General features: G+C 43.3%; 1 protein-coding gene across 1 annotated transcript; it reads left to right on the forward strand.

Moving 5' to 3' along the window:
* The first annotated feature begins 2,860 nt into the window (after window positions 1–2,860).
* On the forward strand, window positions 2,861–15,643 carry LOC112115168 (glioma pathogenesis-related protein 1-like). The gene is made up of 7 exons (XM_024212171.2): window positions 2,861–2,983; window positions 3,305–3,641; window positions 8,478–8,723; window positions 10,721–10,830; window positions 12,813–12,895; window positions 14,440–14,466; window positions 14,555–15,643. The coding sequence occupies exons 2-7, from the start codon at window positions 3,462–3,464 to the stop codon at window positions 14,704–14,706; spliced, it is 798 nt and encodes a 265-aa protein (XP_024067939.2). The 5' UTR covers window positions 2,861–2,983; window positions 3,305–3,461; the 3' UTR covers window positions 14,707–15,643.
* Window positions 15,644–16,409: the final 766 nt, after the last annotated feature.

Consider the following 16,409-nt stretch of genomic DNA (forward strand, 5'->3'; position numbering starts at 1 on the left):
TCCGGGTTCTTATCGCCACCAGCTGCCTCCAACACCTGTAGCTTCACCACCCAGCCCTGAAAACTCCGACCCTTACCCACTGCACTCAACCCCCATCACCATGCATTTTAGCCAGCCTGAAGTGCAGCACTCATTGCACAGCACTCCAGACAGGAAGGCTGAGTATGATAACAGGACATACACAAATCTGTGATTGAACCATTCCCCACCCGACCCCCTTTCCCTTTCTGTTTCCCAAGCAGTTGTGTTTCTTTTCAATAAATGAATTTTTTGGCTTTGAAAACATTCTTTATTATTGCATTAAGTAAAAGATACCTTAGCCCAGGAAAGCAACAGGCACGGCAAGTCAGTGTAGCAAACAGATTCCTAATAACATTGGAACCACCTCTCCGCACTCCTGTGCAGGGCACCAGACATTACTGGTGGCTTTCAGCCTCAAATTTCTCCCTCAAGGCATCCCTAATCCTTGCAGCCCCACGCTGGACCCCTCTAATAGCCCTGCTCTCTGGCTGTTCAAATTCAGCTTCCAGTTGTAGAACCTCCGAGTTCCTTGCCTGAGTGAATCTTTCATCCTTCCCTTCACAAATGTTATGGAGGGTACAACACGCGGATATGACCGTGGAGATGTTGTCATCGGCCAGGTCCAGCTTCCCATACAGACATCACCAGCGGCCCTTTAAACGGCCAAAAGCACACTCCACAGTCATCCTGCACCGACTCAGCCTGTTGTTGAACCACTTCTTGCTGCTATCAAGGCTACCTGTGTTGGGTTTCATGAGCCGTGGCATTAAAGGGAAGCGGGGTCTCCAAGGATCACAATGGGCATTTCGACTTCCCCTACGGTGAGCTTCTGGTCTGGGAAGAAAGTCCCGGCTTGCAGCTTCCTGAACAGGCCAGTGTTCCGAAAGATGCATGCGTCATGCACCTTTCCGGGCCAGCCTGTGTTAATGTCAATGAAATGCCCACGGTGATCCACAAGTGCCTGGAGAACCATAAAGAAATACCCCTTCCGATTAACATACTCAGAGGCTAGGTGGACTGGTGCCAGAATTGGAATATGCGTCCCGTCTATCGCCCCTCTGCAGTTAGAGAAACCCATTTGTGCAAAGCCAGCCACAATGTCATGCACGTTACCCAGAGTCACGGTTCTTCTGAGCAGGATGCAATTAATGGCTCTGCAAACTTGCATCAACACGATTCCAACGGTCGACTTTCCCACTCCAAACTGGTTAGCGACCAATCCGTAGCTGTCTGGAGTTGCCAGCTTCCAGATTGCAATAGCCACCCGCTTCTCCACCATCAGAGCAGCTCTCAATCTCGTGTCCTTGCACTGCACGGTGGGAGCGAGCTCTTCACACTGTCCCATGAAAGTGGCTTTTCTCATCTGAAAGTTCTGCAGCCACTGCTCGTCATCCCAGACTTGCATGATGATGTGATCCCACCACCCAGTGCTTGTTTCCTGAACCCAAAAGCAGCGTTCCACGTGGTGAGCATGTCTGTGAATGCCACAAGCAATCTTGTGTCATATGTGTTATGCGAGTCAATATCATTGTCGGTCTCCTCACTGTCAGTTTGTAGCTTAAGGAGTAACTCGACTGCTAAACGTGACGTGCTGGCGAGACCCATGAGCATATTCCTCAGCACTTCGGGCTCCATTCCTGCAGACTGAAAGGGAAGGCAGAGCACGCAGTACAAAAAATGTTGAAAGATAGCACCAAATGTGGATGGAAGCACAGGGATTGCTGGGATGCGAAGCAATGCATCACGGGGCATTGGGACAGGACCCAGAATGCCCCGCCCCCTTCCCACAAGCCACAGTGCTAGAATGGGAAGAGGTGCTCTGTGGGATAGCTGCCCATAATGCTCCGCTCCCAATGCCGCTGCAAGTGCTGCAAATGTGGCCACGCCAGTACGCTTGCAGCTGACAGCGTGACCACACTGCAGTGCTTTCCCTACTGTGCACTCCAAGGGCTGGTTTAACTTACAGCGCTCTACATCTGCAAGTGTAACCATGCCCTAACATACTGACTTGGTACTAGTGAAGGAACTGAGGGTCGGTCGGTTGGTCGTTTCATCTCCTTTTATGCCCCCTTTGCTCAAAGGCATGAAGGGAACAGGTGTGGCCCAAGGAACACTGCTGCCTGTAAGGTTCCGATCTCTGGCACACACCGTGCATAGATTTATAGACTCCAAAGCCAGAAAGGACCATTGTGATCAGGGCCGTCCTTAGGATTTATGGGGCCCTATGCCCGACAGCAGCCCGGGCTCGCATGTGTGTTTTAGATAAGGGTGGTCTTTTGAAGGATTTATTAAAAAAACTATATGTCTGAAGATCCAAGCATTTAAGGCTAAAGATGAATACTCAGATTGTGCATCTAAAAATCTATGCAAGGATTTTTTAGAGATGTGTTTCTATAATGTTCAGCAACACACTAATGAAATATTTTTAAAGCAAATTTTAAACTAAGGTCCTGTAGACTAACCTGTTCTGAGTAAATATTACAGCAATGCACCACTGTTTTTGTCAGTAAATTCAGAAGCTGACAGTATATACCTGGGGGTTGGCAAATGCCTGTTAAATGCTTCATTACCACTTGAATGGCTCTTTAACAGTTTCAGTGTTGTGCTAATAGGTCTGGCAGGCTTTTTCACTTTTAAGAACTAGATCCCCTCCAGAGGAAGACTCACCGGGCTGCAGCAGCCAGCTGTGGTTGGAGCCTGCAGGAGGGATCAGAACACAGCTAGGAAGAGCAGGAAGGGTGGACACTAAGACCCAGGGGTGCCCCAAATTTTCGGTGCGTATGCCTGAGGACGGCCCTGACTGTGACCATCTAGTCAGACCTCCTGTATAACACAGACCATAGGACTTCCCCATAATAATTCCTAGAGCAGATCTGTTAAAGTTACCCCTTATTTTCAGTCTGAAACAAGAAATGAAATACATGCAGACAGCACATCTTGAAGAACTCCAGTTGCTATACAGGTAATTAACATTTATGTAAGAAGTGCATTGCTGTAGAGTTCACTAATTTGGGCCATTCTAATCTCTAGACGTTTCTGTCTGAAACTGAGGACGGGGGTGGCAGTGGGGCGGGGGACGTCCCCCCGCCCCAGCTGGAGCAACGCTGCTTGTTCCTCCCTCCTCTCCCCTGCCAGGAGCGACATCGCATGCTCCTCTCCCCCGCCCCTCCCTGACCTATTCTTTGCCCTGCCAATACAAATGCTCACTAAAACATAAACTCACAGCTTCAGTGCAAAATTTATTTACCACAATTTCCTCATTCTTTTTTTGGGGCTGCTGAAGCTGATTCGTTTCCTGTTAGCAATACCCTATTAAGCAGCTGTAATTTGAAGATAAAACTCAGCTTTCCAGCCAGAACACCATCTGGGGAGCTAAGAGCACCGTATATAGCCAAAATATTCTGCTTTCAAAGTTGGAAGATCGGAGAGACTCGAGAATCATGAAAATCACGCTGTCCCTTCCTGTACTGGTAGTACTGGCTCTCTCAGTTTGCTGCTACTCTTATGAGCCAAGTACTTTACCTGATACAAGAGACAAACAGTTTATTGAGGAGTGTGTGACGGCTCATAACCATTTTCGGTCCCGGGTGAATCCAGCAGCCAGCAACATGCTTCACATGGTAAGGGGACCTTCAACAATTTTACACAATTTTACTCCTCACTTGCACACAGACGGTGAATGTTGCAATGGTGTTAACTGTTCTCATGAGGATTTACTTTTGTAACTGGCTACGAAAGCTTTTCAGCTATGCCAACCCTCCTTGAATCATAGTTTAAAACAAACAAACAAACAAAAAACACAACCCCAAAGCCTCGAACCACTTCAGTAAGACTCCAGTTATCACAGCTGGATACATACCTGCTCAGTCCCTCTCCCAGGGTTCAGATGGATTTTTCAAACCTCACTTTTACGCTTGAGGTTTATGCTATGAAAATCCTCCCTGTTTTAAACTGTCACAGCTCAGCAGCCCCTGTGTGATTTATGTGAAGCACTAAATATGCCCGTTAGTTAGTTTCCCTCCCCCCCCCCTCCTCTCTTCAGTGTTGCGTGCTGTAAATCTACACTGGAAGAGGTCACTGTCATCAAGTCACTTTGTAGAGCTTATAGCTGTTTGGTTACCTGCAGTGCTGTCTCGGGACTTCATCCAACAGAGGGTTATTCACAGCTGCTGGTGGTCCTATAAGCTGGAGGTGCTGGGGCAGCAGCAGAGGCCCAAAAGAAACTAAACCAAATCTAACCAGGAATGAAGTCCCTGGCCGTCAGTTCTGGAACCATTCAGGCACCCTGATTATTACTGTTTGGAGTGCAGTGTCTACCCATCCCACGCTGGGGTACAGACAGATCCAGCCTTCCAATAAAAATACACAAAATCCCCTTAAGGGGAGAACTCCCATTTGTCAACTGCAGCAGTGATTCCCTTTCCCTAGTTCAAGGGACTCACAAACTACATAGATAAATGTGTTATAACTATGTGAGAGAAACCCTGCTGTTCTGTTCAGAGGGACAAATCCTTTGGAGGGTTTCTTCAATTTCAAAGTCCTGGGAAACATCCCACCCTACCCAGTTCCTTTTCTTGCTAGAATGGGTAATATTTAGGCTGTGATGCTTCCTGCATCTTCTCGTTGGAGAAATCTCCATTACTGAACTTCAAGACAGGGAAATCAAGATATATTGGAGCTGTGGCCAAATATATTCCAGGGAAATATCTGCCACCACATAAGATGTACTGTGTCCCTGCTCAGCAAGATCCCTGCCAACATTCTAATAAACTCATTTGCATATATGGCAATTGGAGTGACCAGCGACTGTGAATCCACCACCAGGAAAGAGGTGGCCACTAAGCAGCAGAACCTATGCACAGAGAAACCAGGAGTAACTTTGCTGAGACAACAACTGGAGAGGCAATTCTTTTTTTCTGGATAAACACCACAAATTGGAAGTTGGAAAGTGGTTTTTCTTTTTACAGTTATGAGAATAGTGTTTGTTAGTTACAGTACATGCTGGTTCAAAGTTTCCAGACAAAGCTGGCTCTCTCACTAGGTTCTATCTGGGTTCTGTCTGGCTATCTCCCGTCGAGGTTCTTTTACTGGTGCTTACCACCATCCTGAGTCCTGTATGTCTTATTGAAAGGGCACTAGGGTTGTATATTAATCAATCAATAAATCACCCCCCCCTCCAATGAGGTATCTAATGTGGAGGAAGCAATAGGGGAAGTGCCAAAATCTATTGCGAAATGCAATGTAGTGTAAAACCACATACTGCTTAGCTCTTCAACAATTAAAAGTTAAGTATGACTACAACAAGAGGATTACAGTATTTCACTTGGAGCCCTGGTTTACCTCAGGGCAAATCTACACTACAAAATTAAGTTGACCTAAGTTACACTGATATATAGCCACCACAGTAATTGAATCAATGTTACATGTCCACACTACACTCCTTGTGTCAGTGGTGTGCGTCCTCACCAGGAGCACCTGCACTGATTTAACTGCTAGCATGGGGCATTGTGGGACAGTTTCTGAAAGACAGCAACAGTCAATGTAAGCAAACTGTGTCTACACTGACACTGCGATGACCTAACTACATCAACTTAAGTGCTACATCTCCCTCAGAGATGGAGTTATTAAGTCAGTGTAGAGGGCAACTTACATTGGTGGGAGCTACATATTATTGGGAACACTTACAGAGTTAGGTCAATGTAAGCTGCCTTATGTCGATCTAACTCTGTAGTGTAGACCAGTCCTCAGATGAGGCTCAGGTTTCGATCTAAAGACATAAGAGAATGAACTCAAGACGTTCCACCTTTTTGAGAACAGCCTTTTTAAAATGGAAATATGTATGTGAGAAGCATTTCCTCTTTCTCTGCATGCAAGCAACAAAAATACAAGAAGAGGCTGCTGGCGGTGTTTGTGGTGTCTTCAGAATCTAAAGAAAATGTCAATTTCAAAATAACTATACACATCTTACTGGGAGGTTACAGTGGCATTACCAAGGAAGAGAGACTGTCAAATTCTTCATTGCAAACAAGTTAACTGACAAATGTAACCCTTTTCCCCTGCTCAGTTTGTGGGAAAGCGCTCTTTGGGCCTGATCCAAAGGCCATTCAAATCAGTGGACAGACTCCCAGTGACTGGGATGGGATTTGGATCTGTCACTTTCCTGCAAGTATTCAGCAGTTTTCAGCTGTTCATAAACTGTTCACTTTGGGTATGTTGACACTTTTGCAGGTACCGTGCTTCCCAGCACAGGTAAACAGACGAGCTAGCTCTGCTCGAGCTGGTTCGCTAAAAATAGAGGTGTAACTGGGCTAGCATGGGTGGAGGCTTGGGCTAGCTGCCTGAGTGCAAACCTGCCCACAACCCCAAGGTACAGAATCTGGCGGCTAGCCTGAGCCACCGCCCATGTTGCCCTGCTACACTCCTATTTTTAGCATGTTAGCAGGAGCAGAGCCAGCACATCTTTCTACCCACACTGGGAAGCATGCTCCCAGATGCAATGTAGGGATATTCTTTGCCTGTTTGTTACAGTGGTGGGCCATTGGTCACCCAAGTCATATGGCATTGTTTCTGCTCCCTAATTTGATGTGTGAATTATTTTTAAATGTGAGAACAAAAGTGATGAGGAGTTAATGAAAAATAATGAATATGTTTTCCATGTGGTATTTGTACAAAGAACAGCCATTCCTCACACACGCCTATAGGCTTTTCACATGAATCAATCTTTGTTTATGTGAACAAAGATGCATTCACACGGAAAGCAAATAAGAGTTATAAATATGGTCAAACAAATCTGAGTGTTTACAAACACTGTTTTTGCAGGAGTCAATCAACTCTAGCTAGGAGTAGTCACATGAAAAATTGAATTGTAAAGAAGAACAAAAACTACAGAACAGGTCCCCTAAACTCTCTGAACCAAATTCACTACTCGCAACCATTGACTGGGTCTCTTTCTTATAACTCATAGGGGTTGCACAGATGTAAACAGGAGCATTACTCTTAACTTGCAATAATATTAAGGCTGGAATTGGAAAGCAGTCTCTTGTAAATATTCGTTCAAGCAGATCTATTGTATTTGTTCTCTTTAAAAATTAAGGAAATATCAAGTAACAGTTTGTCTAAATTACTGACAAAAGCTTGATAAACCAGTCAATACGAAAAAACAAATTTAACTAATATTTTGTCAGGCAAGTTGTTTTTATATCAATTTTGTGAGACAAATCCAAGCAAAGTCAACAATTTAAACCATAAAAGCTGACATTATAACTCACTGTTCTGAAAGGAAATCACCTCAACTTGAGTTAGTGACTGAATGGCAGATAAAACTATCTTAGCTTTTGTTCATTTATGCACAATTCACTTTTACAGTCTTAGCTACAAAAAGAAAGGGAAGAAATATATATTTGCATTGTGTTATAAAACGTATCTCTAAAAATATGTTTAGAAATGACCTCAGTTTAATACTACTGTAACATAATACAGTTTTCAGCATATTTCAAGTACTGTACTTAGATAAATGTCATAAGCTACATTTCATAAAATTTACAGTCTCATTGGGTTAGTTTTACATTTCTAGTAATCAATTAGTCCTTGACAGAGTAGTCAGTATTGATAATTAATTTGAAAAGAAAGTTTATTTACAGAAACTTAGGCAGTCAGAAGATGCAACAGAGAAATTCCACAAGTTAAAATTTTTCTAAAAACCAAAATACCTCATGCAAGCATGGAATTGATTGGGTCACTGAATTTTCACTATAAAAAGGGGTCTTTTTAAAGATACAAGATAAAAAGGGGTCTTTAAAGGTAAGATCCCAGGGTTGAGTTTTCAGAAAGACACAACTCTACATTTGTCCCAGGAGGCTTTGTGTGTACAAAGAAGAAAAAGCAAAACCAAACCAACGCTTGTGCAAATAGGCATTTGAATACACAAATTTCATAGACAGCCATTTGACTGTCTGATTTGCCTAGGCAAATTCATATTTGTTTATGCAAATATGGATTTGGAGCCAACATTTGCATTCACAGAACTTTGCTGACTGTCCATAAAACTGGACAGATTTGCTCTGAAATGCCTATGGTGCTCTTGAAAATTAGTTCTTTAACACAGTAATGAATCCCCATTTTTTACTAAAGAGAGCTTAAATGCCTACATTTGTTTTCCATACAAGTTTAGTGTTTGTCTTATAAACCCAGGAGTCCAGCAAAAACAGAAATTTGATGTGCCTGTCTGAATGAGTGGTTAAACTTATCAAAAATGAGTACACAGGACTGTTTATCAGCTAGTTCTATAAAACTCCCAGAGCCCTTTCTTGGAAATCTTCAAGGAGGCCAGGAATGAATAGATATGCAGAACATATGAAATTTTCACATCTGTGAATGGCCTCTCTAGGAAATTCCTTTGCATTACTGTTATGCCAATGTAACTGAAAATGGTTTGTGTCTGTCTTTACATTTGGCAGAGCTGGGACCCAGATTTGGCAAAGACAGCCAGAGCATGGGCAAAGACATGTCAGTTTAAACATAATATCTATCTCAAGATACGCGGGAAGGCCCACCCTACCTTTACTTCTGTTGGAGAAAACATCTGGACTGGCTCTCTTCGCATGTTTTCTGTGACTGCAGCCCTCACTAATTGGTACGATGAGTTCAAACACTATACCTATGGCACTAACACTTGCACCTATGTGTGTGGCCATTACACTCAGGTAAGTCATTTGCTACATTTCTCCATCTGAACTTCAGAATTATTTTTGTCCATTGTAATTTAAAATGGGAGATTCCTATTCCAATTCAACAAACTATTTTCTAAGTCTTGTAATCACATTGTGCACATTCTCTTTTTATTTCACTGTTTTAGAAAGGGCCCTTGAAATAAAGAGGATTTTTTTTTTTACCCTTTAAATTTAATCTTATTTTTGTTTCCCTGAAAAAGACTCTCTTCTAGCGAGGAATCAGATACAGACCCTCAGGCTAGTAATAGCAGTACAGGTTATTTAAGAGTTTGCTCAAAATCAGAATGGGGCAAGACTGGAAATTGGCTACAGGGTCTTTCAGTTTTAGGTCAGCAATTCAAAAAATCAGGCCCAGATTGGTAATGACTAAAAAATAATTAATACTGTTATCAGCTGTGTAATCCAGAAGCTATTTGCAATGCACAACTTTATTGGTCCTATATTTATGAAAAATATGCATCATTTTTATGTGCAAGTAGGAGGTTTGCTTTATATTAACTATCTACGTATTCTCACATATATACAGCTCCCGCTTTTATAAAGAGCCCCATTAAAAACTGCCTTCTGACTGTACAGTGGAATATATGTTAAATGAATTTGTGGCATCAGTCCAGTTCATAGCAGATAAGGTTCATGTCTCCTGTTGGCAGTCTCACCGAAAAGAGGCTAAGGATCATGCGGACATGAAGGCTGAGCTGTTGAGCTTTGCCTATAGACAAAAAGAGGATTTCAGTTTCTGGGAGTATCATATCAGCATTTTTTGTGAGCAATAAATTCACTAAAACTTGTTATAAAAAAGTTTAAAATAGGGTGGAGGAATGGTTTTCGAGCAGAAAGTCACATTCCTGGAATGTTGAGAGGCAGAAATCCAGCTGAGAGCCTTTCATTCTCATTGGATAAAGGGTAACTTTAGGTACTTTGAGCCAAACTGTGCTCTTAGATAAATGTACATAACCCGACTGACTTCAGCATATGGGAAAATTGAGCTTAGTGAGAGATGAGCTGAATTGGGCCTTTATTGCACGTCATGTCTTTGAACTGTTAACACTTTTCCAGATAGAAAAGTAGTGCTGGTCAGTGGACTACAATTAAGTAAATGAGACAGATTAAAAACACCTAACCCTCACGTTTGCTAGAAGACGTCAACTACCCTGGCAAAGTTATTTTCCTAGTCACACAAGATCAACATATGAAAATGCATCAGTGGAAAGAATTTCCGTTTGCCAGTGTTTTCAAGAATTTAATGTCTCCTCCGGCATTACATTGCGTTGACTATACATTGCATTACATATTTTGGGACTGGCTTGGTTACTTTGTAGAAGCCAATCCCTGTACCGCATTCTCTGTCCACACATGACTTAGGCTATGTCTACATTAGCACTTGTTGGTATAACTTATGTTGCTCAGGCGTGTGAAAAACACACAACCCTGAACGACATAAGTTACACCAACAGAAGCACCAGTGTGGACAGCGCTATGTCAGCAGGAGATGCTCTCCCTCCAACATAGCTACTACCACTCATTGGCGGTGATTTAATTATGTTGACGGGAGGGCTTTCTCCTGTCGGCATAGAGTGGCTACATGGGAAATCTTACAGCGGTACAGCTGTGCCAGGGTCAGGTCTCTAGTGTAGACATGGCTTAACTTGTACCTCATCTTTATGTGCCTGACTTATCCATTGTAAATGGTTCCCTGGATGTTCCACCTTTTCTTAGCTGGTACAGACATTCTGTTTCCAGCCTGCTGATCCATTTACCTCCCTAGTCCTGTCTCCCAAGAAATGAGGCCTCACCCATGTCCAATTACTCATGTCAAGCCAGGCCGACACACTAGACAAGTAAAGAGTCCCTAAGATACATTTTTCTTAGTTCATCAATTCTGTGTGTCACAAGTACAGTAGCAGTCTCTCTGTAGTCCCATGAATGTTAAATCAGGTATTTTATTGTAGCTTATATCCACTTCTTTTCAGGTTGTTTGGGCAACAAGTTACAAAGTTGGCTGCGCTGTTCACTTTTGCCCTACAGTAACAGGGTTTCCGGGATCTAATGCAGCACATTTTATTTGCAACTATGGGCCAGCGTAAGTCCTGTCATTACAATTATTTTACAAGGCTGTGGTGTGGGGGAGGAGTGACTCATGTTACTTTCTGGTAAACTCATATGGATAATGCTTGAAGCAGCAATGGGATCCTCCAGAGAAAGCCATGCCCAATTCTCTTTGATTGGGGAGAGGGCTACCCACTGGAGTCAATAATGGGGCCAAAGAAAAAGGTAAAATAGGGGAGATGCTGGAAGATGGACTGCATTGAATATTTGAGCAACTGATCTACTGACTGGTGTGTCACTGGCAAACCATACAGTTGATGCTACTTCTGAGCATGCATAGAAATTTAAGACTTTTGGGGGGCTCAACCCTAATTTTGAAATTTAAATTCAGGGGATTTAGCCCTAAAACACAGAGCCTTTATCTGTGTAAACCTCTCCACTCCTTTTATCTATTCAGTGGCCCTTTGGGGGAGGGGAGTAGTTCTCCAACTTAACTATGTCATTCTACACATAGGGTATGTCTACACTGCAGTTGGAGGTGTGGTGGTAGCTTGGATGGACATACCTGAGCTAGCTTTAATCTAACTAGAGCAAGTACTAACAGCAGTAAAGCCGCAGTAGCAAGGAGTCTAGCCTACGCTTGCCACCCAAGTAAGTACTTAGGGTTCCAGGCTCGCAGGCCAAGTAATTACCCAGGTTTTTGAGCAGGCTTGTACAGCCCCACATTGAAGCCCATGCTGATGTGACTTCACCGTACTCCACTCTCAGGCTAGCTAGTTTACATGATGCACTTATCCCTCCCTCCCCCCCAATTGCAGTGCAGACATACCCTAGGGTAACCAAGATTGACTATAATACAAGACTGTACTCGTAAAATATCTCAAAACAGTGATTTATAAAGTGTAATGCAGTATCCTTGGACTTCTAATACATCTCTTGATACTGTGTGAGCCAGCATCCTATTGGTGTCCTTTACCGCTGCTGAATAGTGGATTGAAACTCTATATGCTGTGTTTCTTGTACACCCAAATTCTATCCTTTAACATGTGAGTTAAAGGAATCAAACGATACTTCATTTGGGCATTAGTTCCACGAGTGTGCCATTTGATTTAGTGACATTCAACCCTGTGCAGGGGGAGAGCACAAAAGCTATGGACCACTTAAATTCCACTTAATCCTTCATTTGAGTGCTTTGTCCTCAAGAGGGTTTACTTGAGATAAAACAAATAAATCTGGGGTGAAATCCTGGCCCCATTGAGTTCAGTTGGGCTAGAATTTCACCCAGAAACTCTCTAGAAAGGAAGGAGGGTGTGAAAAGAGAGAGAGGGAGAGACAACTGATTCCTATAACAGTCTACATATAAACTGAAATAAAATAGCTCCCTTACAGATTCCCAGCCAGCCTGGCAGGGATTCCTCTATATTAAAAGGTGCCATGTGCACAAAAGAGAACAGTAACTCTTTCAGTGGCATTGCTAAATACCAGCCTTCCAAAGTTCTCAGCATCTGGAAGTTGAAATTTGGCAGTGTTAAACTCAGGAAAGAAGATAGACAAAACTTCATTAAAACTGAGTTCCTAAACATGGGGTCCAGTCAGGGCCGGCTCCAGGGTTTTTGCCGCCCTAAGCAGCCAAAAAAAAAAAAAAGCCGCGATCGCGATATGCAGCACTTCCGCCGCGACTCTACCGCCGCCGCTTCATTCTTCAGCGGCAATTCGGCGGCAGGTCCTTCCCGCCGAGAGGGACTGAGGGACCCGCTGCCGACTTGCCACCGAAGAGCCGGACGTGCCGCCCCCTTCCATTTGCCGCCCCAAGCACCAGCTTGCTACGCTGGTGCCTGGAGCCGGCCCTGGGTCCAGTCATTCCTGCTCTCCTCCATTTCACTGCATGTTCTGTGTACAAGGGACTCTGCTGTAGTATTTCCTCATGATAAAATAATTGCAACAAAATATGAACACAAGATATTCAAATTCTTCCCAAGGAGGTCAATATCAGAACAAAGTTGTTCCTCTTTGCAGTGGGAATTATCCAACACAGCCTTATAACGCAGGAGCAGCATGCAGCAAATGCAACGGTGAGAAGTGTGTGGATAAGCTATGTGGTAAGTAAAAAGGAAAGTCCCTAACTGAATGATATCATATGGAAAGACCCATATATAAGACACAATATCAATGGACCATTGTCACAAGACAATGGTGGCTTGCTCTCAAGTACGTTTGAGATCCTACATCCAAAAGCCAAGTATGGTGGGGATCCACATGGAGGAGGAAAAGAGAATATGAAGAATCCCTTTTCCACCCCAGGTAGCAAGAGACACTAGTGAGCATTAGGAGGGAGCCAGGCTAATACCCCCACCAGTGCAATAAAACCGCAAGGGAGTGGCTAGCCAGCCTGGGATCACAGCTAGGCCCAACCTTCTGTAAGTGTATGATTCGCTCCCCAGCACGTGCTTGGGGAGGGGAGGTAGAGAGGCAATATGCTGGTTTTTCAAAAGGAACATGAAGCAGCCCAGCTGGAAAAGTTTTCAGAAAATGTTCAGCCCAGTGACTGTACCACTGTGGATAAATACTTAATAGTCATTGGGCCAGAGACCGAGAACACAACATTACAATCCACCTGGGGAGGTGGAAGACCCAGGGTCCAGTCCCCCTGCTCCAATCTCTCTTTTGTTATTCATCCACAGTGGAACGGCTTCAATAGAAGAGACTGAGGGAGCCCCAACATCATAATATCCCAAAGCTCAGGGGTTAGAACCTGCTCCTGGGGAAGGTGGAGACCCCTGTTCAAATCCTTCCCCTCTGCTCCAAGAGGGAGAGTGGGGAATTGAACCTAACTCTCCTACATCCCAGAAGAACACCATAACCACTGGGCTAAAAGTTACAAGGTGGGTGGCAGCACCACCATCACTTCCTCCTCTGGCTGTTTTGGGTGGAGCAAGGCGGGCACCTAACTCATTCCTGAAAGAGGTGCCTAAACTGCCTGACTCCAGGCTGTGGATTCCCATTCAAGGATCACTATGTAAAGATAGGGCCTAAGTCCAGGCTGCAGGGAGATAGGGCTATCTCAGAGGGAGTGGGGTTAAGGACACACCCCTCTCATCAGCATCTCCTATTGGCTATCTTAGACTGCTCCCCATCTAGTGTATTGGCTTTTGTGGAATGCATTAATAGGCACTACTCTCTCCCCATTTATTGTATAGGGGCCTAACTGAGACTCTGTGGATCAGTGTTTGTTCTGTGATTTTTAGAGGCCTAAAAGTTAAGTGTTGTGACATTCAGCATTGCAGCTCCTATGTCCCTTTGTGGCTCCAAGCCTAAGTAAATAGTGGTAGCATTAGTTGCAGTTATCAAAACCTACTTCCTCCATTTCAGCTACTAGGGGCTAAAAGAAGCAGGTGGTTATGAGCAAGTTCTGTCTCAGCCAGGCCCGGAAGTATCATTGTGGAAATACATTATTATCAAGTTTCCTCTTTTGGGCATTTTTCAATGTTTTATTAAAGTGAAACAGACATATTTGTATTACACCCAGGTGAGAAAAGCAAAGGTCCCGGAGCGTCACATTATGTACTCAAGTTCTCAATTATTTTTCATTAAAATGGTTTCTAACGGGTAAACAAGCTTATGTTCCTTTCTCTTCTCTTGCCAGAAAATCCAGAGCGTGAGAAAGTCATAAGTATGTATCACAATCAGATATTGTTTCTTGAATTTGTTACCTTAAGTACAGTTCTGCTTGAAAATAATTCCTCTTGTTTTATTTATAGGTAACTCTGGGTGGTATCCAGACTGGGATAAAGCCATGTGTGACCAATACTGTATCACTATTCTAGTTTTAAGGCCATCATTAATTGTATTGACTTTTGGAGCTGTCTGGTTTCTACAGAAGCATTATCCCCAATTATCTATAAGTGACTAATATGCATTTGAAAGATTGCAGGAATACTTCAGGCTATTCTACTCCTATTCCACATGCAGATTTCCCCTATTCCACGTGCAGATTTATTAGTGCAGGGAAATCTAACACAATGATCTGTAGAATGAGGCCTAGTCTATTAATGATGAGTGCATTTATCTATTTTCAAAGCACATGCAAAAAAAGCCACCCACAACCCTTAATCCAAGGTAATTATCTGAATATAGGTGAAGGCTCACTGTAATTTGCTTGGTTAAGGGCCAGAGTTAAGGGCATGCATTCACCCTTCTCTTTTACATGCTTTGATATTTGAGGACCTAACTGCACAAGCTTGATGACATATTAACATGTAGCTAATTGCTGCTGTCCTTACCCAAAGGAGTAGTCCAACAGAAGTCAATTGGACTACTTATGTGAGTAAATGAAGCAAGATTTGGCCTGTAACCTTTTGCATTTGACACTGTAGGTGTTTAGTTTTTGTTTAAATGTTTGAGGGGATGATGAGAAGAGTCACAAATTCCTTAGCTAGCAGGCACCCTCAGTCCAGCCACAGGCCATCTGGTGCCCATCCTCATCCTCCTGCTCCTCAGTCATATGTGCATTTCTTGACAGGCACCAGTTAGTGACAGGCAACTAGTGTTTGTTAGTACTGCGGGCTGAGCACTGGATATACCTGCGCATTTATTGAAATGTGCATTCCCTCCTAGAGCATGCGAAGTGTAAACATTTGTAACTGTAAAGCTACTGATTAGATTTTCTTCACTTAGATCTTTTGATTAGATTGTGAGCTCTTTGAGACAGGGACTGGGTGGAAAGCACCTACCATGTTGTGGGTATTACCATATTATACCAGAATATAAAGAACAATAGGCTCATGCTTTTTAGAGTTTAATGAAGTCTAAAAGCAAGTCAAATAGAAGAAAATACTTCAAACGTTCATTAAAAGTTACCTATTTCACTTTATGCAATGTGCATCATAATTCAGTAGTTACAGAGCCTAAACAATGTTTACCTACAAGGGGCCCAATCCTGCAAACACTTAGGCATGTGAGTAGCTTTGCCTATGTGAACAATCCCATTAGTTTAACTGACTACTTGTGAGAATGATGTTACTTATATGCATTAAGTGTTTGCAGGCCTGGGCCTCACTCCTCTGAGGCCCCCAAAATAAAAGACAAGGCCCTCACTTGCTCATCTCACCTCTTCCAGAACATTTGGGTGAGTAAGAAGGATTTTCAGCATCCCCTCTAGGGTGACCAGATGTCCCATTTTTAAAAGGGACAGTCCCATTTTTTGGGACTTTTTCTTATATAGGCGCCTGTTACCCTCCACCCCCTGTTCCGTTTTTTCACAGTTGCTATCTGGTCACCCTACCTGTGACAAATCCTGGGGCTCTGTCAAAGAGAGCAGGACTGTGCGATGATTTGGGGAATCTATGTGCAATCTACAAACTGTTTGGTGTTATTCAAACTCTGTAAGCCCTTACCATTATTTTAAACTGTATTCTTACTGCATACTCCTTGTGCTAAACACAAAGGGAATGGTGCCTGTCTGTCTTTGAATGAGATTCTGATGGGCTATCAACAAATGAGTAGGCAGATCCTGAACATAATTGAATGACTGAAGCCTAGGATCACCAGCTCTTTTCTCATCTCTGGAGGAGAGGAAAATCCCCAGGAGCGAAACAAAGAGACTCAGGTGTTGAT

Source organism: Terrapene carolina, unplaced genomic scaffold (assembly GCF_002925995.2).
Source record: "Terrapene carolina triunguis isolate 2854851 unplaced genomic scaffold, T_m_triunguis-2.0 Scaffold68, whole genome shotgun sequence".
NCBI classification, from domain to species: Eukaryota; Metazoa; Chordata; order Testudines; family Emydidae; genus Terrapene; species Terrapene triunguis.

Coding starts and splice junctions, on each gene's coding strand:
- LOC112115168 (XM_024212171.2), top strand. CDS start 3,462: ATGAAAATCACGCTGTCCCTTCCTGTACTGGTAGTACTGGCTCTCTCA. Junction 10,831..12,812: donor ATTTGCAACTATGGGCCAGC/GTAAGTCCTGTC, acceptor TCCTCTTTGCAG/TGGGAATTATCCAACACAGC. Junction 14,467..14,554: donor AGAGCGTGAGAAAGTCATAA/GTATGTATCACA, acceptor TTTTATTTATAG/GTAACTCTGGGTGGTATCCA.